Genomic DNA, 24,953 nt, shown 5'->3' with positions numbered 1-24,953 from the left:
CAAGGAATGCTGGTTTCAGCTCAGGTCTGTCCCGGGCCGGTGATGTTTGAAGAGATGGCAGCCTACCCTTCTCAGCAGGGAACTGTGTCACTGACCGTGGGGACAAGCACACGACATTAAGAGCTTCACAGCTGGAAGCTCAAAGTGTCTGAGCCTTCTCCATCTCGTTTTTATTTAATATAGGTAATTTTTAAAAAGTCTGACTCCCCCATGCTAAAATCTCTGCACCACCTTCTCACACAAGGCATTCCTCAATGCAGTGGGAAATCTCTGGATTCCACCAGGCACTGCTTCCCACAGCTGCCTCAGTGTCACCCAGCTTGAGCTCCAGGCCAGCTCCAGTGTTTACACTGAGGGAAAGTGATTGTGCACTACGTGGCATCAGTAATCAGTGACCCGGATGAAAATATCTTCTGAGTCTGACATCAGGAATGACAGAGAAAGATTCTGAAAGGGCTCCAGTCCCAAAGCCTTGCCTCTTCCCACAGCAGCTCTCCTTCAATGACTCACGTTAGCTTGCACCACATCTCGAGTAGCAGCAAGAGAATGCAAAATCACCTTAGAGAAAAAGGTTTTTAACAATGGAAATATCACTTCACTATCAGATTCTCCAAACAGTTTGTGTAGCACACAGGAGAAGTGACAAGTTGCCATTTTAACCATTCTCCTCAGGCTGTGCTGTGGTGGGGAGAACCCTTGCCTAAGACCTGATTAAAGACCAGTTTCTTTCATTCTAGCCACTACCATCTCTTAGAAAAGAAGAAGGAAATATTTGGTGGGGGCCACTGACTTTTATAAAAGACAACAATATTTATTTCCCCTGTAGGTATTTCCCTGTGAAAAAGAGAGCTTTCCTGTGTTACAGCCACTGCTGGGAAGTATTTTGCTGCCAGCTCTGATGCTCCATTCAAAAGCAGAGGCTCTTCCACGAGGCCTGGGCCTCTCCAATGTGTTTGCTGTGATGTGTTTGTGTGTTTGTTTGTCATAAGGGTTTTTTTTTTTTTTCATATGCAGCTCTTATTCAAATTATGTTGCATATGGCTGCAGAATCCTTAATTTCCCCACTTCCAAAATCATGATTTGTAATATGCCAGACGCCACAGGCCACCAGAAACCACTGAGCAAAGTAGGTATCAGAAAAAGTATCTTGTAGTTTCTCTAAAGGTTTTTAAATGCTGCAAAAGACAGAATGATCTAAAGGTACTCACTTCAAAATGGATGTTATGATATATTCAGAGGCACAATAAAAGACATGTTTTACAAAGTGGATTTTGTAAGAAGATTTATTTTAATTAAGTGATTTCATGATGAAACATGGTCTTAAACAAAATAGAGATCAGTATGAAAATAAAATTATACACAGAAAATTCTTTTCCCCAAATGTTTTTGAGTAACAGGGAATACAACACAACAGTCCTGTATTCAAATTATGTAAATCTGTGAGCAGTCAAATATTATAGTACATTCCTTGAAGCCAAGCACAATGACACACATTGTGTGCCCGTGTAACGCACTCAACGCATTTTCTATCTGTTCTCTCTGCCTTGAAGAAAAAAATCCTGAAATGTAATGCAATGTAAAGAGGGAAAAGGAGGGAAATCATGTTAATGCTTGAAGCAGGTATTCCCCATTTAGTGTTTTGTGAAAGTCATGTACCAAATTCAGATGAAACTTAAAACTGGCTTGTAGAAAGATAGAAAAAATTGGAATTTTATTTGATATACAGTCTTGTGAACACTTAACTGAAAAGTATGGAAAGGATTAAAAAATACACCGTGTTCTACTTAAAGCTTAGAAATAAATACGCACTCTGTATTCTCAGTGCCTGAAATTCTTTAAAAACAAAGAACTTGGTATAAAATTATATCAAGTAATTGTCAAAAATGAGGAAGATGCACCTATAATCCTGTTAGATTCTGGATGCCTGCATCCCCACTACAAAAACTTGTAAAACTCTACACACTTTCAAACATGCTGAATAACCCAAACTGTAACCTAGCAAGGGCAGGAACATCAACTGACTTGGGAGTAGCAGTATTCCACACCACATCCCTCATTACCTTCTTTTCCTCTAAAGATCTCCCTTTCCATACTGTACCAGCCCTTACAAGTACAAATGTTCAGTCAATTATTCAAAAAGCAGCCTTGTTGATCAGCATTCACGGATGCCCTCAAGGCTACATCATTCCCAGAAAAACAGCGTGCAAAGAAGCAGCATCCTCCAAATGTGATTTATGTAGTTAATATTATCATAATTCTCCTCCTCCCTGCAATGCTGATAATAAACAGCAGTCTCCTGAGTGTTGCAGACTCACTGCAGAAAAATGTCCTACTGCATGGAACTATTGAACCAGTATGGTTCAACATGGGAGCTGTCTTCTCATTTAGGACTTCAAGTGCATATAAAACTCCTACCATCTCAGTAACCATGTTGCAGAAGAAAGCTCACAAGGAATTCTTCTTTTTACTCTCATATTCAATCATTCAATAGTCTCGTCTTTCAGGTAAAAAAAATCATGTCAACTTTTAGGTACAGAAACCCATCATGAAACCCTCCCCCCCTCTTACACAGTATGTTTTTTTGATAATATCATTAGAGTGTGAATGGAATCAAGACCTGCATCTGCTTGGCTAAAGCTACCTAGGGTAATTAGAATGTTCTCAATTACCTAAGTAAGCTTTGAAAATGCCACATCAATCTCTGTCTTTGTGGAAATGCATGTGGATATTTGCATTATGGTTCTTACACAACCATAATGCAAATATCAAGTCTCTTAAAAAAAAACCCAAAATCTGCATTTTGACACATCTAAACATTACGGATTTGGCCCATCACATTGAAAAGGAAAGTCATCATTGGTTGTGATGACTTAACCTTTTATCAGAAGTGGTATCCCTTGCCAAATGCAGATAATAATAAACAGTCATTACTGGTACAAATAAAAGACCAATTCCAGACACCACCCTTATTTAAAAGCCTTAGTTTTCCTGAAAATAGCCCAAATAAAAAAAACCCAACCCAATCCCAATAAAACAAAACAAAACAAAAAAGCCAAACCACATAGAAGTAAGTTTTCTGATTGTGTACTTAGATTTTCAAAAGCTAATAATCAGTTAAAGCATGTCCTGCAGTTGCAACACCAATGTATTTCAGGATGAAGAGTCTTTTTTTCCTAGGTGCATTATCATAGCCTAATTTTCAAGCAGGAAGTATCCTGTTTTATATCCCAGGTCTCATCACAGCTCACTGTCCTGCTCCCTACTCTCGAAGTGCAGTCCTTTTTCTGTGCCTGCTCTCAGACTTGTCTTCACTCCAGCACTCCTCCATGGCTCTATCTTGTGTGCTGCGTGGAACTGCCCTGTCTTATCATTACAGCACCTACAATTACATTCCTTCTCAGAATTATTTATGAGGCTTCCGAGATTTATTTCCTTATTCATACAGTAATCTACTTTAAAATTAGTGAGCTCCAACGTCTGACTGCAATCAGTATGGCAATGAAACATGATGTCTCAGCAAAGTCCTCTTTTATTGACCTTATACTGCTGGATGGGCATTTCTAACTATGAAAAATGTAATCCTCGTTTAAAAGGAAAGATGTTGAGTAGTCAGTGGAGTGTGTCACGAGCTGCTTGTATTGCAAGTAGCAGGCATCACAGACAGAACGAGCTTTTGGGAAGAATCCAGCTCAAGGGCTGCATGAGAAAGCCTCCAGCTGTGGAAGGCACTGTGCTCACTACCGGAACAGATCTCCTGCTGCTGTGATTTCTGGATCAGCATCACCTGCCTCACTGCAAAGGCTCTACACCCACCTGGCCAACAGCCTGGGGCAGCCCATGAGGCCCACAAATTCTGGCAATATAAAAAATTGCAAGCAAAATCCCCAGCCTCATTAATTTTGCAAAACCAAAAGACATTTACCCTTGGATATCAACTGTTTTCAAAACCACTTTTATGACTATTTTTATTGAACAGCTCAGTCTTGATGTCAGAGTAACAGTCATCCTGTCGACTCTGGACTGAAGGAGCTGCTTTTGAAAGCAAACCCAAACCCAGAGTCTTACTGTGATACTACAGCTCCAGTCAGTGTAGGTGGTCAGCAATTGTCTCTGGGTGATTGTAGGATTGCGTGCAATCAAAAGGGGCAGGATGGATGGCTTTGGAAGGCAGCCCAGAATAAGGGAGACCAGCGTCCTGTGGAGTTCTGTAGGTCTATACATTTAAAAGCTAATTGATGTCAGCACAAAAGGATGTTAAATTAGTTGAACAATATACCTCCTGAGTGCTTAACAAAAGCCTCGAAAGTAGGCAAGGCTTTTTCTAACACGGGCTGAATGAGAAGCTTCTCAAAGTTCTGAAAACAAGAAACAACTGAAACCCAAAAGATAAAGTTTCATTATTCAGAAGTTTTTTAACTGGCGAAAGGATTGAGAGCAGCATAGCTCGGTTCCCTTTCACATCATAGCTTTGAGAAATTTGTCAGAATACATCTCTAGTTAAAATTCTAGTGTAATTATTCTGAAATGTAATCTGAAAGGAAACAAGTTCAAATTTTGAAATAGAGACTTAGAAAGGGGCTCATCAATGAGTGTAGCAATTACTTCACATAGTCCTCAGGAGATATTTTTAAATGCATTTTGAATACATACAGACATTTCAATGGATCATAACCATTCCAGGAGTCCTTGACTGTGATCCTTTTACTGAAAATCAGGAGGAACCTTTCTAAGCAGTGGCCAGAAAGTCAGTCATACAAAACAGAATTATCAAATAATCATGATTTTACCTTAAAGTACCTACAGCATAATATGGCTCTGAGCAAAGCCTATGAAGTAAAGTCCTAAAGGAAAATATTTAGTAAAAATACTAAAAATGCTTAAGTAAAAACATTTCATAGCAATGAACTTCCCAAACAGTAGTAGCTTAGTGCCAAAATTAGTCAGTCTAAAACTGAACAGAAGCACTCAAGTTCATGGTCTATTTAGAAGACATGCAAAATATAAACCATCTTTTATTGTGAAAATTCTGTGTTTGGAAAGTCAGCACTGTAATTCTGCATACTGCTAACTGAAGTGGGTTATACTGCCTTTACAGTAAAGTTATTCTTTTCCTCTACTATTTACCTAACGTATATTTAGTTTTCCAGCAAACAAGTAATTTCTACTTCAACCTCCAAAAATTTTTTATTGTAAAATATTTAGGCAAAAGGTTAAACTAGTCCAACAGCAGCCCTGTCGTTGCACTATCAAAATTGTAAAGAATTTTTACTTAAACTAATGAGCCAGTCAACCCATAGCATTTCTGCAGTTCTGTTTTATAGCACATAATTGAGCCAAAAGACAAACAGTTTATGAAGCCAGCTTTGAGTAATTCTTCTGAAATTTTGCTTGGAGTTCAATTGCTTGCCCAGAGAGAAAAGGATGAGAAGGGGAAACAACGGTAGAGGAAATCTACACCTGCACTCTTATGACTGGAGATCAACCTTCTGCTCAATTCCCATTAGCGCTAACAGGGATATATTAATCCTCCACACAAAAAAAGTAGCAGGAAAAACAACACTATTAGTATAACTTAATGCAGATAAGTTTCATTCACTGAAAAGAAGTAACTTGCGTTATGCTATGGGAAATGAACTTACACTGGCCATTCAAACACAGCTGCTGAAGTTTCCCTGTTGTGATCAGGGATTCCCTCAGTCCAGAGACAGCGTGCTTCATGCAGCTCCATAAAACTCTGCAGCTACCACTGCAGAAGCTCAGTAAACATCTGCAATTAATACTGCTGAGATTACATTTAACAACCAGATGATACCATTGCAAATACTTCAGAAGGATTTTTTTTTTTAACTTCAGAATTTCTAAAGGATTAAAAATACATAAGAACCACAAACCTCTTCTCTTTCCTATAATTTTAAACTGAGCAAACTACCAGTCCGGTGCTCTGCCAGTCCAACTCCTACCAGAAGCCTTGTGTGATGTCCTGCCAGGGCACTGCTGCCTAGATTTTCAGTTCCCCGAAGATTACAGCTATTCCCCACCCCCTGTGTGACCCGGGGCTGACTGCTGCCATGTGGAGCTCACGCGGTGCCCATGAGCAGACGAGCCTGGGAATGCAGAAGAGTTCACCCCACATACTCTCTAAGCAATATTAACATTTTTTATGGTAAGGTCAGTACAGGATAATGAAAATTATGTTTAAAAGCAAAAGGAGGCAAATATTTGATGAATTCCAAGGAAAAAGAGCAGGCAGGGAGGGAGGGGGTGGGGAAAAAGGTCGAGATTGAAAGGCTTTCCTGTCCTGCCCTGCCAGGTGCTGCTGGCAGTGTGACAGAGGTGGCAGATGGCTGTGCCCTGCTGCTGTGGGCAAAGGCACCACTCCCCTCACTGCTGCTGGCCTGCAGACTCTCAATGGGTGCTTGCTACAGCAGGAGCCACACTGCACAACTTCACTGATTCCGTGTTTTTGCGGTGTATTTAGGAGTGGTCTGGCTATAACCTGACTGCCAGCAGTGCCAGGTGAGCAAAGCACACCTCTGCTGGGCTGGGATGCTGGGACCTCGGGAGAGGGACCTGCCCTGGCATGTGGGGGACAGAGGCCACTCTGCTGCCAGCCTGCCCAGGCTGCAGTGACCTGGGAGCTGCTTTTTGGCTGATGATGTGTGGCTCCACTTCCCAGCAGAGCAGGAAACATGGGCACCTCACTAAATTCCTGCAGGGACCTCTCCGGCCAGCCTCTGTGCGATGGAGATGCTGCAGGTTAAGTTACTACGAGTTGTCACTGGCTGAAGGGATTCTTCTGTCTACTTTTTTCCTTCCTAAATGCAAACCTCCTTAGCACCATCTGGAAAAGCTCCAAGAACATACAGAGCTTTGGAAAGGCTCCCCAGCCTTGCTCTGTGTGGACCCTCATCCCTGCTACACGGCGTCATAAGCAATAGCATCGTGGTGCCTGCTGCAGTCAGCTGCAGGACATGAAAACTGGCTTTCCCTTGGGACACATTTAATGGGAATGGTTCCAAAACCAAAGGGAGAACATTCCAAGCACTTGCCAGGAAATGTGGGTATTTGACTAAGCTCAGGCTTCCTCTCCTATAGTCCCTCCTTGCTAACCCTTTCCGAGCAGCAGCATCACTTACATGGTCACAAAGAGCCAAGTGCTCGAGGGAGCACGGGGAGCTGTACCCAGCTGACACCTCAACCTTCACACAGCACATTTCTAGAGTCCCCCGGGGGATGTTGGCAGCACAGAAGGAAGCAGCAACTTCTCCTTAGTCTCTCTTGGCTTTAGTGCCACAAAGATTCTGGATTTTATTTATCTATTTTCTAACTGATAGCTGCCCCACTCGTGACCCTGTCACATCTTTACAGAACATCAGATTATCATGGCTGATTTCAATTATTTTTACATGCATAAATACAGAACAAATGGGTGCAGTAGATATATTTAAATAAAATTGACAAGATGCATTTATTGTTTCAGTTTTGTACAAAAGCATAACTTAAAAGGCAGACTAGTATAAACTTACTTTGTGCCAAATATTTAAACTTTTCATTCCAAAGGGTATCTGGTTCAAAACTTGTAGATACAGTTTCCACCTGGGAAATCTCTTTTTAATGGCCACAGATAACACAGTATTGCAAAATGAAAATTCTGTAGTCCTTCAACCAATCAGAAGTTGCATTCTGCTCTGAGTACCAGAATTTCAACTACTCAGTGAATGGATCCCATGAAACATGAGCCATGCTGGAGTGACCTGCTGAAAAGTCAGTTTGCCTACTGCTCATTCATGTTCTGAAAAAAGATGTGTATTAGGACCCATGACATGCAATCCTAGCAAAGACTGATAAATATACATGTAGAAACAGGGTGATGTGTTTGGATTTTTCTTTGCTACTTCATACCAGCCAGAAGTAGCCTAAGGAAACCTAAGTTACTTAAGAGAGTCCCAGATGTCATGCAGAAGCTCAATTATTCTTGAAATAAAAGAATGCTTTCCCCCTGATTTTGCTTTTCCTTTGCACATGTGACATTTCCTCTAAAGTCTGAAGGGTTTTCTCAGTCACCACCACAGCTGCAGCTGCCTTCTGCCTCGGAGGGTGGACTGGCAGTCTCTGCTGACGACATCTCCAGGGACGCTCGCCTCTGCTGGAAAAAACCTCCCACCAGAGCAAGCAGGACACCTCCCTCAGATGCCCCTTCAAGAGCCTCCAAAGTGAGATGGTTACTTCAAAAGCTACTTTTCCCACAGAACAGTGAAAATGCTGCTGTGCCGCAGCACTGCCAAAAGGGCCAGCACAGAGCTGGATTCGTGTTCTTGTCATCCGCTATCCAAGCGCAACTCCTGCCATTGTAAAATGTGGTGGATGCAGTGCGTGACAGCAGCTGTGCAAGAAATGGGGCACAGCTGCACAAGTGTTCCACAAGACCATCTGGAGGAAAAGTACCAAAAATAGAAGCGAGCAAGCCTTGTGTATTTCAGCAAAATTAAGCATCAAGAAATTGGTGTCCATGCAGTGTTTGATATGCCATAGAAACTGCTTCAAATAACATTTGATAAGAAAACTATTTATCAGTGAAAATGCAAGCTTGGACACTACAAACAGTTTACATCTTATAGGTGTTCACTGATACAGGACAGTGGCATTATGACCAGTGGCCCACCTTAAAGAAGTTATTAATGGTTTTCCAAATGAGCTAGTGTTTTACAGTGCTGTACAAATAAAAAGTTGTGGGGAGCATATGAAATATCTGTATTAAATTCCACTGCATTAAGTTATCCAATGCATGAAAAATGACCCAGATGCATTTAAAATAAATGCATATTACAATATCACATATAGTATTATAAAATTATTACTTATGTGCACAGTCCTGATATCTATAGACATGGCACTGTGAAAAAAGCCTGGTTCCTAAGCATTTTTATAGATATTTGATAGTGATGCAATTTGCTATCAGTCAGATCATAATGTCCCTTCAACTTTGGTACATTCAGTGCAAAATATTTTCGGGAGTTTTTTTTACTGTTATAAAAATAAAAGGCATTTTTTCCCTGGAGAGTGCTTAAAGAATAAACACTAGCAGAATGTCTGTTCAAGCATGGAAAGTGACAAAACAGAAATAACACTTTTGTTTGCTTGTTTCCTGTTTACACTCTAAGAAACATAATATAATGAACCTATAAAAATAAACAGAAGTCACTGTGTTAGGGTTTTTTCCTGATATGCTGTGATAAATTGCTAGTTTCTTCTTAAAATAGTTTCCATGCAGTATAAAGCATAAAATCAGTCTTATTAAGTTATTAAGTTCACTGTAACAGCTCATATTTTGTCATACACACCACTGGCAAACGCATTTCCACAAACCTCCTCAATGCACAAGCCGTTGTTACATCCTTTGCTGCTGATTTTCCTTCCAACTCACTTCTGCCTCAGGAACTCGAGCTCTATGGTGTTCCCATGCAGGCACTCATAGTCTTAGGTAAAGCAAGTGTTGGATATGCTGTTATAACATATGGCATAAAGTAATGTACCTTCATGAATTAAAAAAAAAAAAATTTATAAAAGTTCAGTTGTTTGCTTTTTTGATCATTTACTGGGTAGGTAAGAGACTGAATGATTTCACATTTTGACTTGAATTTTCTATTCAACAACTTTGATGAAATCCAGTCTTTGGGTACATGTCAGTTTTGCAGTAGCCAGATGGATCACAACATGGCATCACGTTTCTGGTTTGCTCAGAACATAAACTTAAGAAATGTAGCCATCCCAAAACCCCATGGATTGCAAGACTTGGCTTTCCCTGCACACCAAGCACACTCTAGTTTCACTGTCGAGAATTCTGCCACGACCACAATGCTTTTTAATTGCTTCACAAGCTCCTTTGTAGAACCTCATTATTTCAATTGCACCATGAAACAATTTTCCTCTAGGAACTCCAACACAAAAGTTCATTCATTCCTTGAGAAGACAGATCCACAAAGTCCAATGAGCTGGGCACTGTGGTTTGTGTATCACTCAAGTCCAAAAGTACTTGTCTCTTCTACTGCTGTCAACAGTTTTTCATATAACATAGAGAATGATGGGTAAGGGGGAAGGTCCAGACGATTGAAACAAGTGTGAGCCCTGAGGGGAAAAAGAGAGAGGAGGTGAAGAAGTGCATTATTTGAAAACTTCAAAAGAGAACACACAGATTGGTATGTGCTTGAAAAGAGATGGGCAGATAGTATTCTTTTAGAAGACTTTGTTCTGTCAAATGATGTTCTCCAATTGAACAGGTAGTGAGGTTTCATCTACTTTCTTCTCATTAAAATCAGCCAGTAAGAAGCACTTAAACATACTGAGAGTCCAAAAGGCATGGGATAAATTTTATCCATCAAATGTGCATGAGAAAAAAATAAGAATGATTAGGCATGCTACAAGTCCAACAGTCTGGTCTGAAATCTTGGCTTTAAATGTGTCTTCTGAGATGTAGCCTTTCTTTTCTGTATGGATGATACCTGAATACTGTATTTGTAATGATAAACAAGATACTTCCACACATCTCCAGATCTACAGGAAACAATCCTACAGTGGTAAAAGACAGATAAATTAGATGCTCTTCCTTCTACAATTCCTTGGCATATGGATGGTGTTCTTGAGGTGTACTGCTTGTGCTGATATTCCCAATGGACATATCTGCCCTAGAGGCCAGCAGCTTTTGGAATTACACAAAACCATGCACAAACCTGGTTGCTAGAGGTTGCCCTGCTTTCTTAAGAAGGTGACCATGCAATTTATTTCTCAGTTTTTGAAGTCCTTCGACCTCAAGTTTGTTGACACACTTGGAACTGTCTCTCAAAACCTCTTCCAGGGAATGAAAAGGGAGATAACAAAGGTTTCTCTTGGTAGTGATATCATGGATATCATTGCCTGACCTCAGGGCATGCTAAGGATGGTACTTTCTAAAACACTGAGGTGGATGAGCCTGATCTAATTAAATAGATAACATAACCATTAATGAGATGGGGTCTTGAGGATGAAATGATGCAAAAAGAAACTGGAAAAGGCATCTCTTCTGCTCTAAAGCTTTGTAACAAAGCCTCACTTGAGACTGATTTTAGAATATTGGCAGGTCTCTGTTTACAAATACTTCAATCTTTTGCAATAAAATACATCATAGTGTTATTTATTTAAGTTCAATCCAGCTGAAAACCAAACTCCTCCTGTAGTGCCCTGCCCTTCATCAGTATGATCTGTATTATGCATCAATATGTAACATATTAATGGAAGAACTGAACAAGCTCCCTCCTCACAGCAAATGCAATTCCTCATTTAACCTATCCAGTCCCAGAAATCCAGCTGTCTACTACAGACCTGTACAGACTTCCTCTGAGCCAGAAAGTACTGCCTTCCATGTGAGCAAATTCATTAATTGCCACTTTAAGTGCCTCTCAGCTCCCAGCTATGGGAATGGAACATGGAGTGAAGTGGGTTAATCTCACTTGTTAAAAAACCTAAGAGTCCATTACAAACTGGAACTCATTGAAGCTGAAACACCCACTCAGTTACAGCCTTGGAGTGTCATAAAAATATCAGGCTGAAGATATGTATACACAGCACACAAGGCCACACCATTATCATAAACACAGTCCAAACACCAAATATGGAATCACTTAAAAACACACTGCCTTTAGCACCCTCCCCAAATCCAGCACCCTTAGAAGAACACTGCTGGTACCTGCAGTGTAGCAGAGATGGCATTTCCCTACTCCGTATTTCAGGGGTCTGGTAAAATTTTTCTACCCAGACATCTGTCTGAGGCTCCTGGAAGAAAGCTTTCTTTTTACTCGTCCTTTGCCTTTCCAAAAACCTTATAAAAGAATACCTATGATACAGATTATATTATTCCATTTCCTGCAGAGTACTTTAAAAAAAAAGAAAATACTCCTTTTTTGAAGAAAAAGACTGATTTAAGACCAGCAGCAACTAGAACTCAGTGATCCCTTGAATTCAATGTAGAGTGCTGAAGAATCTTAGGCAATTAAGAGCCTAACCACATACTTCTGCCCCATGGGGCTGACAGCCACTCATTAGAACTATGGATCATGCTGTGTGGGCTGTAAAACCACAAATTATAAAAGACACAGTATATAATTAGCAAGGGATTCATTACGAAGTTGTTTAATAGTAAGCTGGCATGTTGTTTACATTTATTAAGAAAACTCAGTTTTATCTTATTTTGAGGGCAATTTTGAAAATGGAATCACTTACTGTGGAAAACCAAGTAATTAAAAAAGACAAAAACAAGACTTTTGTCTTCTGAGGCGATGCATGCTTCTCCAACCCCAGCAAATAACTTCCTAAGTCCTTGAGACAAACAAGGTTTTTTCCTTCTGGGTAGTAGCTTCCAATTCCAACATTTCAAACCACATGGGCACTAATTGGTCATCTTCCTGGGCTCACATCTTATGACAACATAAAAACCTATCTTGGTCCCTAAAGTCTAGGTTCCCAGATTCCCAATTAAACTCCCCTTCATTTTGATTACCATAGAAAAAGAGAGTGATTTAGGCTTAAATTGCAGTAGTCAGACATAAATACAAGTGAATACAATTTTCAAGTGAATCATCACATGAATTAATAAATAATGTACAGCAATGAACCTGGAACCAATTTCTCAGCATGAGAGTGAATTGAAAGTGCACTGCTCCCTTCCCCTAAATTAGTCTAATCTGCAACACAGTGCAAAAGAAGGAAATAGAAGTGGCATTGGGGTAGCAACAGTTAAGCTAGACCCATAATAATCAATCTTTCCAGGGCATTTTACATGCTACCTAGTTAGTGTCAAAGACAGCAATACAAGCTGGGCAACCTGACATGTGCCTCACAGAAATGTCACTATTTGGATTCAGCAGAGCTGATTACACAGCAGTCAGAACAGTGGGAACTAGGCAAACATCTAGTGAAAACTTTTGTGTTTACATTCACAGCTGCTCAGGTCACAGTCACATACCTAAGTGACTATCCTAGCTGCCCTTTGTGTCTCAGACCAGGAAGAAGAGATGGGGATGGATATTCTTATGTGTTTTCAGCACTGCAGTAATGTTTTTAGAAACAGAGGAAGAAACAAAGTCCACTGACCTGTTAAATCCTCACTTTTGCCACTGAGCACCGAGCACTATCAAATTTCACAGGCACTCCTGCTACGAGCATAATTTGCAAAGTACAACAGTGCTAGGAGTGAGTGATAGTGCCTTAACATAAAAGCTTTAGTTATCTGAGAATCAGTAAGAGTCACAGACTCTTAGGGCAGCGTTCCCAGCAGATCGGGCTTGTTTGGAAACCTCTTGAAAGCTGCTACTCCGGGTTGGAGTTACTGATGTGTTACCTCCCAGCCAGCAGTACCTGCTGTTTGCACAGGGAGTCTCAAAGGCTACTGAGACCCAGGCTGAAGCTGTGCTGCACCCAAGAACTGTATGTGTAAAAATGCAAACAGTGCTTCTGGCCTGGGGCTTAACCCATTTCAGCACTAACATGGAAGATATTTCATTTTTCATGAGATCAAGGTTTACCATGTGTGAATACCAGGAACTGCTTGCTCATGATGACTGCAGGTGTTTGTCACACAAAGTTGTCTTTATCTTAATTCTCACATTTGTATGGTAAAAATGATGCAGAAAGACAAAATTCAAATGTTTGCTAACCAAGGGAAAGTGAGGTAAGTGAAATTTCAACAAATGATACAATCTCTTAAATGTGAGGAGCTGGCATTTCCCCTACACTTGATGAACAGCCTACGACAGCAAAGATTCTCAACATGTTTCTCCATATTGCACTTTTGGAAGCAGTTTTATTCTGCAATTTATTACAACCAGGGTTCTTCATAACCTTTCCAGAGGAAATTCTGAACATCCTGTTCTGGCAGGTCCTGACCTTTTCCAAGCTCTGCTTGCAAGCACCGGGAATTTCAGCTTCAGAGAATATGTGGAAAAAATCATGCAATCTCTCTTCTTACTTAAACTCACAAAAAAAAAAAAAAAACACTTGATTTTGAAGTCAGAAATTATTTTTTAAAAAGTCATAGCTTTTACTTCTTAAACAGAGTCAAAGCTAGTCCATAGGCCAATCATAATCCAACTATAAAGGAGACTTACGGGGCAGCAAGATACTACTAGGTCCCCAGATGACATCAGAGTATTTGATATGAAACAGTGATTTTCAGGATTTGGATTCCTTTAATACTCAGTTGCCTGTCTCTCATTTGTGCTGTAAACAGGAAAGATGGCTCTGTTTAAAGGCCACCCACTGTGCCTGTGGATTTCACAGCATCCCTTCTATGTCCACGACCTTCTCCGTGTGGTTCTGATGGCAGGAGCCAACCCAAGAGACATTTCTGCCTCTGACCTTCTGCTGGCTGTTCATCAGGGAGATTCTGTGTGTCTCTGACAGCCACCCTGTGTCTAAGATGAGACTCTGAATGCAAGTTATTCCTGAGGCATCTTGTTTATGAGGAGTGAGTTTATGATTAGGGTTGAGATTCCTCCATGGATCAGCCCAGCCCAAAGCCGCCTCCAGAGGCTGTACACGGCATACTAAATTTGAGGTCTGATTAAGCAGAGGTAGGCTGCCCACACTCCACACACTAATCTGTGTCTAACCACTCCTAACCCATTCCAGAGGCTGCAGAATCACAGAACTGAGTGAAAGAAAGTCTCCCAACTATCAGTCTGATCACAGTAGAGAAAAGACAAGAGCCTGTGATGTTTTGTCAAGGAAGAAACCAAGCTGAAGGTGTTTTTTTCATCATTCACATGTTATTAGTCTAGTCCTGGCATTGTTACCATGGACCTCTGAAAAGAACTCTTTTTTCTGCTCTAAAAATTGGAAAGATTTTTTTTTTTAATCTTTTCATCCTACTCCTCTAAACCTGCCCTACCCAATATAAATTGCAAGGGCTTGTACAATTGAACGCATGTTTTCATATCTTGGACTCTCATACCATTCCTTTACCCTCTTCATCTATTGCAATTGATCTTACTTGTTCTCTTTGAAATTTTCACCTTCTTCTGTCTCCCTTGCTGCTTCTCAAGTGAAATGACTTCCTCCCACCTATTCTGCACTCACAACTTGCCCCTTCAGTATTTGTTAACACTCAACATCAGACCGAGCATAAAAATTGTATCACTAAACTATACTATAAAGCCCATGTCTGATGCAAAAAATATGAGAGTAGCTTTCAGTCAGACACAGTCACAAGCGCTATTTAATTTAAAGTCATATTAATTTTTGCTCGTAACTTGTGAACTGCATGTTCAGTAAGTAAATACTTGCACATTTAATCAAATGTAACAAAGAATGTCAGAAGTAGCTATAATTCTAAGATAATTTTCCGTGAGAAAAACACAATATGGATGACAGCCACAGTTACACTGCCTTGCACACCTTAAGAGAACAAAACTGAGTTCAAACCAAAATGGATGCATCAGACACTGCAACAACTGGGAAGGAAATTTGCATGTAAGAGAAGGTGTATTTGCATATTCAGTGAAAGCTTGTTAATGTTTGTCAAACAGCTGATCTGATACCCCAGAGAGTGGCACTGTGAAGCCACCCTGGCATTAGAGCCCCAGAGCTGTACCTTGGAAGAGCAGTGATCTTCCCCCACTTCTCCACGCAGAAGCGCCTGGGCCCGTTGCTCCCCCGGAGAGAGGCAAAGCCTTCGTAGGGAATGCTGGACGTGCCTGTGACAAACTGCAGCACAAACACCCGTCAGGACAGGGCTGCACACAGGGCTGGGGGGCCTCACAGCAGCACCCCCACCACAGCACAGACACTTTGGGAAAAGCATTTGCAAAGCAAGGAAACTGGTGAGGCACAAGCAATAAAAGCTACTTTACATGGAGGCTAAGGGCAGACAGACCATTTCCTGGCTGGCCTCTAGAAGAGGCAACTTAGTAGATTCATTTCTTCCAAAGGTTTTCTGCTGCATAAATACTGTAGAATAATACACTATCAGTATCCAGTTACTCAGACTTAAGCCTAAGTGAGTTTTTTGCTGCCGTTTCCTGCATTAAAAGGAATTAATACAAGTAGTAATATCTGATGGCTTCACGTTATGCCCTTCTAGCTCTATGGATTTCCTTTGCTTTATAAACCACAGTTAACTGCTCTATGAAAAGGACAAAATTCTGAAGGTTAGGTATGCCCACTGACATTTGCTGAAATACTGACTGGTGAGCAGTTTTATTTACAACCTGTCATGAAGAGATCAAAGGTAGCTTTTGACAGATCAGAGACTACTTAATTTGTAATGACCTGGATATTATAAAAACTTTTGACTAACAAATGTGACAGGAGCATACAAGCAGACATTTCTGTCTCTCCACCAAATGAGTTGTTCCTCACTGCCTTTTTTACAGACTTTAAAAAAAAAACTTAAACAGAGTCAAAAAAGAAAATTCTTCATAATTCAGTGATCAAATAAAAATTCTGAATTGTTAAAACCAGCAGATTTCATATTAGATCAATAATGTGGTATGGTTTGCAGTGGAGGTCTGTTTCTTTACAGATAGGATGGATGTAACCTGAACTTAAAAAAATTAACTCAATAGTAAACACACATGTATAAATATTCTTCTGTTGAGATACTTTGTCCTTCAGCAGCAGGGTGACTGGAACCTGCAGGTTTAGTGAAAATGGAATTGGACTGACTTTAAGGTTTCCATCATTATTTTCTAATTTGAGGCCTTGAACTTCCATCTAAGCTTCTTCCTTCCTAAGCTGTATAAATACTATTAACATTTCTACCTAATGACATAACCAGTTACACAGTTTTCCTTTTCTATCTTTAGGAGTCTTAATGTAGTTTTAATCAAACAATAGTAAAGGATTATTGACATCAGCCATTGTATCTTAAATGTACTTTTAAACTTAGAAATCTATAAAAATAGCTGTGAGTTTCTGTCACTTGAAATTATTACATTTAGCCTCTGACTCAGGCTATTCCCACTAGTAAACATCACCATAATTTCTGGGTATCCTAAACCAGAATGGGGCTATTTTAGCATCAAATTTTAATTATTTTTCCACAGATCAGATGATTTCTTACCTGTAAAAGTCTTAGACGTTGTTCATTGTTGAACCTTTCCACAGCAGCCCAGAACCACCGAATTACAATGTGATTGTCATGATAACCTGTTAAAACAACAAGAGCCTTCATACTTTCAGGTGCTCTGAAAAGTGGTTGAGGGAATAGTTAGTAAGCTTTTACTGGTTTGGCCCTAGGCACAATAACGCGATATTCTTTATCCAATTGCATCAAAAGGCAGAAGGTGAGAGAGAAATACTCCTAAAATGCTTAAAAATCCTAAAGGCAGAGAATGAATGTACTATGACAAAAAGAACTGAGATCTCTTGTGCAATCATTTCTTCCATTAATCAGTCACTAACAGGAATACTAATTCTTGAAATATTCCACTACTGTCCTACTTTATCTATCCAAAGCTACAAATGATGCTACAACCATCTCACAGTATCTCACAGTCCCCAAATTTTCTGTTGCTCTCAAATGATCTCAACTACCAGCCTGCAGTCACTGTGACTGCTTCTAATTTCCTGTCAACATTGAGTGTGTAAAAAAAAAGAGGAACATCCAACTAAGAATGGCTACCATTTCCATTTCTCTCCCAGGTACTCCCAGTGTGCAGCTGAGCATGGTACTTTCTGTGGACAAGAGTGTTCTGTCGTGCTGTCTTGGCAAGAACAGCCAGGAAAGAGCTGCAAGGGGATGCAACAAATCAAACTAAAATGGAAAAAATTACCTCCTTCCAACACTAACTTAACCAGAGAAGCTCAAAAGTTACTATAAATCTATCTCATGGGATGGTTCTTTACTGTCTTGAAAACTAGGTAGAGATCCAGAGCCCTCGACACTCTCACTGAAAAAGTCAAAATCCAAGTTACCTCCTCTGTACTCTGTATTATTTCTCCAATCACTCAAGTCAATTTCTGCTGTTCCAGCTATAACCAGTTCCAGTTCTCTGGCATCAAATACAGAAACCAGTCTTGCATCAACCACCTGTGAAAGGAAATAAAACGCATGGCAACATTTCTTCATGTACTGCTTTGTGCCTTCCCATAAAGTCTGCTACTAAGGTATTTACCAGGTATCATTCAGGTAATTCAGAATTCAGGTTTTGTCTTTTTAAACAAACAAGTCTCAGAGACCCAATGCAGAAACAGAGCAAGGATTCAATGGTATCATACAGTGATCAAGAGTATTGTCCAGTGCAAAGTAGATACATAACCACAGTCTTTAGATAAATGACTAAAAAAACTTTTTTTTACCCTCCCTTCCTCTTCCAATATCTGCAAGGGCATTTCTGATTATATTTGGGACCCTGTATTTTGGAAATGTATACAAGGAGAAAAATATTTTGGAAGGAGAAAAAAAGTAAATTTAATTTTGGAGCTTTTTACCTCATAGAAACCACGAACCAGACTTTCTGTTTGCTGTACAACTCCTCTCTCAATTCTCCATTTTACCATTCTCTCTATATATTCTTTCTTGTTCTTTTCAGTGACTGGAATATTGGCACCTCCTGGTTTTAGTTCCCGTTCTGTGATCTTAGAACAAAAAATGACCAAGTGACAACACAGTTATTATAAAGATAAAATAAGGAATTGTTAATAATTTAAATTTTTAGGCTGAAGTAATTCCTCAAAATCACTAACCAAGCCTGTCTAGCAAACTGGAATATGTGAAGTAAGAGAACATACAAAAATTATTTTTAAAAATAATATTTTAAATTCAATTTAGTCTGAGGAACCTCCATAATTAGATTTAAGAATAAGTTGAGAAGAAGAAACAATCTTTACAGTGACTAAAGCGTTGATCTTTTCTGAATAACACCTTAACAAAGGTATTGTAATACCTTTGAATGGCAACTTTGCTGCAAGTAAATTCAGGTAAACTACTTCTAGTAAAGCAATCCTAAAGTCTGATATTTCGGATATTCTCCAGAAAATCTCCTTAGCCAGAAAAACATTTTTGACCAGTTACAAATATTAATTCTTCCTCAGATTTCAACACTGGTTTCACCAGCATGAATTTTTAAAATACAAGTTCAAAGCAGCATGGAGGGACACTCGTTCTTCTGTCCAAATAAATGTCTATCTAGCAGTAGAATGCACCAAGGAAATGGAGAAACTTGCACACCTGCCCAAAAACTTCTTCATTTACAGTAAACGTGAGATCTAGGATATCGTGGATGTCATTGTCTTTCATCCACTGCAAACTCTGGTGAAACTCCTCATCCAGATATTCCAGGTCACTCAGGTCACAGAGTCTGACAGAAGAAAGAAGAAAACACACAAATACAGATGATGGCAGCAGCCTGTGCTCAGTAACTAAACTCAGACAAAACAGACTGTGAATGGGAGCCAAGAGAAACATCAATAAAGAGGACAATTTCAAATCTCTGTTTATTTGCCTGGTAACAGCAGTTACTGTATAAGACAAAGTAACTCTGTAAATATACAAAACTCCAGAATTTAATCGAAGACACATTGCTTCTTAATGGTGAGTCTGCCCCATAATTCCCGTGAAGCACATTTAGGAATTATGAAAATACATACATTGAAGAGAAAAAGAATCAAATAATAAATGAAATTTTAAGATTTTTCAAACAAGCAAGCAGTGTCCTTTTTGTTTATGTAGCTACACTGCCTCATCTACATTATTTGTTGAACTGCTTAGATTTCCAGCTTGCCACATAGTTGCTATACTTTCCCTTACCTCGTCCTTCTCACTAAAATAATGCTGCTAGCATTTAGGTGTTTTAAAAATATATGTGCAGTAGGAATGGATTAATTACTCCCCACTACTCGAACATACAATGTTTAATAGGAAAAAAAATGCTTCCAGACATTTCAAATCCAGCTTTCAAATAAAAAGTAAAGCACCTTCAGTTCACTTGGTCTTAGGGTCCAGACATGCTGAGCTAGCACAGCTCTCATTGTTTTAGCCAGAACAGAAGCAGTAGCTCTGCAAACTAAGTCTGAAGTCTATCAAAGTACAGCTCCTCAAAATGGAGATTGCCAACAATCAGTCTACCTCTGAGAATGGATGGTGCAGTCTAAGTTATGAAGTGATTCATACCCTATCCTGTGAGTCATTACATGACAAAGGAATAAGAACTCTATTAGTATCTGGAATAAGCCCACAGCACTGCATTGTACATCTTCAAGTCTAAGATTTTGTAGAAGAAAGATGTTAACAGCGCTAAAACAAAACACGAGCTTCTCATACTGATCACAAACAACATTCTGAGGTAGTGGGAACAAGGAAATTTTTCAAAAAATTCATGGATTGAAATCAGTTTGTTAAATTAGAAATAATGGACTGTCTCCTTTGTCAATACAGCATCATAAATAATCCATACACAAAATGGCATCATTGATGGGGAAGGAACCAAACAAAAGAGGAGACAGAACAATTCTACTCACATTCGGAGGAGGGCTTTATAAAAGGGTCTTGTAAAAAAGGCATCCAGCAAATACTGATGTATCAGAGCAAGACCAAGAATTCGACCACTAAACCTGAACCTGGAAGAGAAAGAGTTACAGTCGTGATGCTGAAACTTTGTGGTTGGTACACTGCTTTGTCATCAAAATTTGCATTTATTTCCAAAGAGCATTATTAAATCAGACAGCTATGTCTAAATTGTGGTATTTTTGTTTATTTCTTGGGTTTCTTTAACATTCTCAGTAAGGCTCAGGGAAAAAAAAATTTAAAAAGCAAGTCTGCAGGGTGTGGTAAATCCATCAGATACCTTAGTTACAACTGCTCAAAAATGTCAAATCTATATTTAACCCAATCAGCCCCTGCCAGAGCTGATTGGGTTAGAGCATTTTATAAATGCATTATCTCCCAAAATGATAGCCACTGTCTATTTCTATTTCACACCCCTACAGAATTAACTTGTTTTCATGTTATAGAGAGGCCAAAGTTTCTTTTAATCTTTCCCAGCCTGACAGCTCATGCTGCCTGTCTTTCCTACTTGCAGGGACTCCTTGCTCCCTCTTCTGACTGTGGTTAAGGAGTTCTATGTATATTTTCACTAACAGCGCCAGAAAGTTTTCTATGTATTGCAGTGTTCTCCAGCCCTATGTCAACAGAATGTAAATCTCCTTCTCTCACCTCTCCCTTTCTTCCCTTATTATCTTCATTTTGTTGGGTGTGTAAGGAGGAAGTTTGCCAGGGTTGAGATCAAATGGCAGCAACCTTGAAATAGGAGGGTCTTTCCAAACATTCCCATGAGAATCAAGATCCATCGTGGAAACTCTTCCACAATTCTAGAACTAGATTAAAGTCTAGTGTTTGTTTTCAGAATAAATGTTTCTTGAACTTTCTGTTTATGTATCCTTTACAACATTTTTATTGGAAAAATTAGGGCTTTATTATACCTGCTTGTACAATGTTTGCAAGATGAGGATGTGACTTGCAGAGCCTTCCCCTTTCTATGCATAAATTGCTTGTCACAGTGCATTTTCTGAATTCCCCGAGGCTGTACAAAACCAGCACTCCCTGAAAGAGATAGGGCTCATGCCTCCTTCATTCCCCAGGTCTCTGGTCCAGCACTGCAGAAGCCAGGGATGAATAAAAACCATTGGCAGAAGCTGCACAGCACCTAAGGGTTTTCTCTCACCTCTATGCCAGGCTGTTCTGCCTTTCCAATAGAGACTTGAGATACTGGAGTTCAACAGGCAGGTTGCTTCAAGTAACTGAACTGTCAACCAGATAATTTTCTTTTCATTTGTAAAATAGTAATGAGATTCCCCTCTAATACTCATTCTTCATAACTGGCTTTCAAAAAATAAGAACTCAGTGCATATGTGTCCTACAGAGATGAGCAGATGTCATTCCACTATTAATGCAATCCATCTACTTACACAGCAGAATTCTCTGTTAATAGTCACAGCACAGCTTTACAGATTTATGGTGAAGCCATGGCTTAAATCAACTGAGGGTGATGTAAACTGGTTTATAATTGTGAAAATAGGATTATGCAAAAATCCTCGATAACTGTTTTAGTAGCATGGCTGAATGTACAGACTGTTTCAAAGCTGTGTGATCAGCAGTCTCCCCCTTACCCCCAATTAAGATATCACCACAGATTTCCTTCCAATACGTATGTTGGGGTTTTTCCACTGAGATCTCTGTACTCTTTAGGAAGATTCAAACAAATTACATACAGTAATATGTGCCTGAAACCTCTCTTCATCTCATTAGCTGACAAAAAATCGATGTGTTGCTATTTTTTCTTGTTTTTTTCTAGTACACAAGAGGTTAACACTGCTTTGATGAAATGACTACTAATGTACAAGAAATGCAAGGAGTTGCGTTGTGAGACAATCCCATGATACATGTTCCAAATCATAATTTTGCTGACCTTGTGAGAAATAAGATCATTTAAAAAACCACAAGAGAAACCAAAATCAAGGAAGTCTAAAGGAATGCTATTATTTTGCTGCTGGTTAAAAAGATCATATTCTGGGTTACATGTCTTGAGCAGAGTTGAGCAGTTGTTCTACAAGTGGGAATAACAGAAAATGTATCTGAAAAGAAAAGAATTCTTACCACTCATGGTGATTGTCTACGAAAGCAGACATGGGACTTATTTGTACTGTGTAGGTATCGTTGGCTGAATATTCAAACAAACCATAATATGGATTGAAGAGCTCCCTGGACACCAGGAAAAAAAACTCTCTTGATGGTCCACTGTAGTCCAACCTTTAAAGAGAAACCTGGCATTACTATGAAGTAAGAGGCTTTTTTTTTTTTTTAAATCTACATTCCTTACACTATATCTTGATTAAAATTTCGTAAGATTTTAACCAAAATCCTTATCCATGCAGATTGCCTAATGCAAAAGTATGTGGAACTCTCAAGGGACTATTCTAAAATGGAACGGCTTGCAGGACTGGAATGAAGTTCTCCATGTGGGCTGCACTCAGAAAAAAGCTTTGGCTCCAGCTGTGGTGGCTTCTTTGCCACAGGAATATAACCAAATAATTGGGGCTGGCCAGGGCACGAAGGAGGAAAATCATGAAAAGAGCCAAAATCAGACTTATCTGCATCTGATAAATTAACAATGAAAATAAAAAATGGTCATATTTTGTCTTTGCAGACGTGCAACCATAGGACAATCTGAGGGATAATATTTCTGTTTTCCCTAGCAATATAATCTGAGATTACTTCAGTGATTTATGTTTCTTGGTCTAAATTTTCTTGTCTGTCTTCCAAACTTGAGTGCATTTAAATGTCTTTTGGAGAGTGCACTTCCTTTGTTGGGTTTTTTTATTTGTTGTTTTCTTCTTTTTTTCCCCTATTTCAAGATTCCAGTGCTAATGAATGTAAATAACCCCTTCTTCCTGAATGATAAACAAACTCATTGCTGACAATGCACTGAGACTGAATTGTGACATTACTCTGCAGGTCACCAGTGAAATGAGTTAGGTATGATGTTAATGCTCTATTAGAGCTGCAAAACAGAAATCCACGAGTTTTCCAGTGGGGAGGAGAGGTTTCTTATAACCCTAAGAAATAGACAGAAAGATACATATTTTATAGATAAAAGATTTAATATTTGACTCAAGTACTAAGACAATGCACAGACAGATGTACCACAGAGAAGGTCAGCTTTCACAAAGAACTCCTGCTACGAATGTTTTGGCTTATGAACTTTTACAGAAGACAACCACAAATGAGAGTTGGTTTTGAGGATGAAGTTGTCAGGAAAGTAAAGGCTAGGAGCCATTATCAAGCTGAGGACAAACCCTCTTTCCTCAGCTGAATAAAAAACATTTTCCCTTCAGTCACTTGGAAGCATTTCACTTCTGTTAAGCTTCAGCAGTGAAGTACTGAAACAGATCCTTACCCTGGCAAGAAAGGGTAGATTCCATCAACAAATTAGAGAAAAAAATTCAAAAATAGTTCAGTATCATGGACAACTGTTGGGTCTTCTTCTTGGCACGAATATCATTGTTAGTAAAGGGTCATCTGCAAGACTCTTGCAAACTTCTGGGATAATCAGACACACTAAGAAATCCTGAGATAGAAAGAAAACTGTGTGCTTGACTATCAGCCACTTCATACAGCTCCCTCTGTATGCAGTTACCGTGAGTCATGTTAAATAAATCAATCAGGAGAGTCCTGCACTGCCAGTCAGATTTATCCTACAATTAAAGGCTTGGCACAAGGGTGAGAAAACTTCATACAAGAAGTATGCAACCACACAACAGCTGCAACTGTGGGGCATTTGGATATTCAGGAGAGTAATATGTTGTTGGCAACATGACTCATGTCTCCTTGGAAGCACCATTAGTACTTCAGATTTACCACTCTTAAATGCAAAGCAGCTTCTCCTAGGAGTTCAAAGAACTCAGGAAAAACAAGGAACCATATTTTTTCTATCTAAATTTTCATAATGTATTACCAAAATGAATGAGTGTATAAAAACCACTAAATGAGCATCACAATTGATGAGTATAGAAACTGAAGATTTGAAGAAGATACACATTATGAGACTTATGACAGAAATCACTTGAAGAGCAATAACCATGTCTAAGTTGCCCCACTTACTATTTTATATACTAATAAATCAATACTTACTAGAATGTTGTATTATGCAAGTATTTCCTTACCCATTACTTTACGACTTACATCTCTTTACCAAGAGGAAAAGAAATGCAAAAGCAAACTCCTACTTACACTCTTAAAAAAGGAGGAGCAGATAGGAAACAATTAACTTTCAGTATTCCTCGTCTCCTCCACCCTGACCTGTCTTTCTTCACCTGGCCAAATGAGTACTTGGATGTGACACATATCCTTGCACCATCTCTCATGAAACAATACTGTTTGCACACATCCTTTCTTCATTAAAAACACAGATGTGTAAATAAAGGACTGA

General features: G+C 39.3%; 1 protein-coding gene across 6 annotated transcripts in view; it reads right to left on the bottom strand.

Annotated features, from left to right (window-relative positions):
- HECW2 (HECT, C2 and WW domain containing E3 ubiquitin protein ligase 2) overlaps nt 1–24,953 on the bottom strand; it is a 174,901-nt gene continuing 149,948 nt past the window's right edge. For 4 of the 6 annotated variants that reach the window (XM_068196277.1, XM_068196278.1, XM_068196276.1 and 1 more), the window contains 8 exons: nt 22,622–22,774; nt 20,488–20,586; nt 19,199–19,328; nt 18,460–18,606; nt 17,944–18,058; nt 17,090–17,175; nt 15,620–15,732; nt 1,270–10,125 (listed from right to left, as the gene is read on the bottom strand). In XM_068196277.1, the coding sequence (XP_068052378.1) occupies nt 10,014–10,125; nt 15,620–15,732; nt 17,090–17,175; nt 17,944–18,058; nt 18,460–18,606; nt 19,199–19,328; nt 20,488–20,586; nt 22,622–22,774 (955 nt within the window). In that variant the 3' untranslated portion in view covers nt 1,270–10,013. Of the gene's footprint in view, nt 83–1,269; nt 10,126–13,930; nt 13,953–15,619; nt 15,733–17,089; nt 17,176–17,943; nt 18,059–18,459; nt 18,607–19,198; nt 19,329–20,487; nt 20,587–22,621; nt 22,775–24,953 lie in introns of those variants that run through there. The other 2 variants (XM_068196279.1, XM_068196280.1) reach the window with 2 other exon arrangements.

Source organism: Anomalospiza imberbis, chromosome 7 (assembly GCF_031753505.1).
Source record: "Anomalospiza imberbis isolate Cuckoo-Finch-1a 21T00152 chromosome 7, ASM3175350v1, whole genome shotgun sequence".
NCBI lineage: Eukaryota > Metazoa > Chordata > Aves > Passeriformes > Viduidae > Anomalospiza > Anomalospiza imberbis.
The sequence above is the reverse complement of the archived record's forward strand: the minus strand, read 5'-3'. Positions and strand labels throughout refer to the sequence as shown.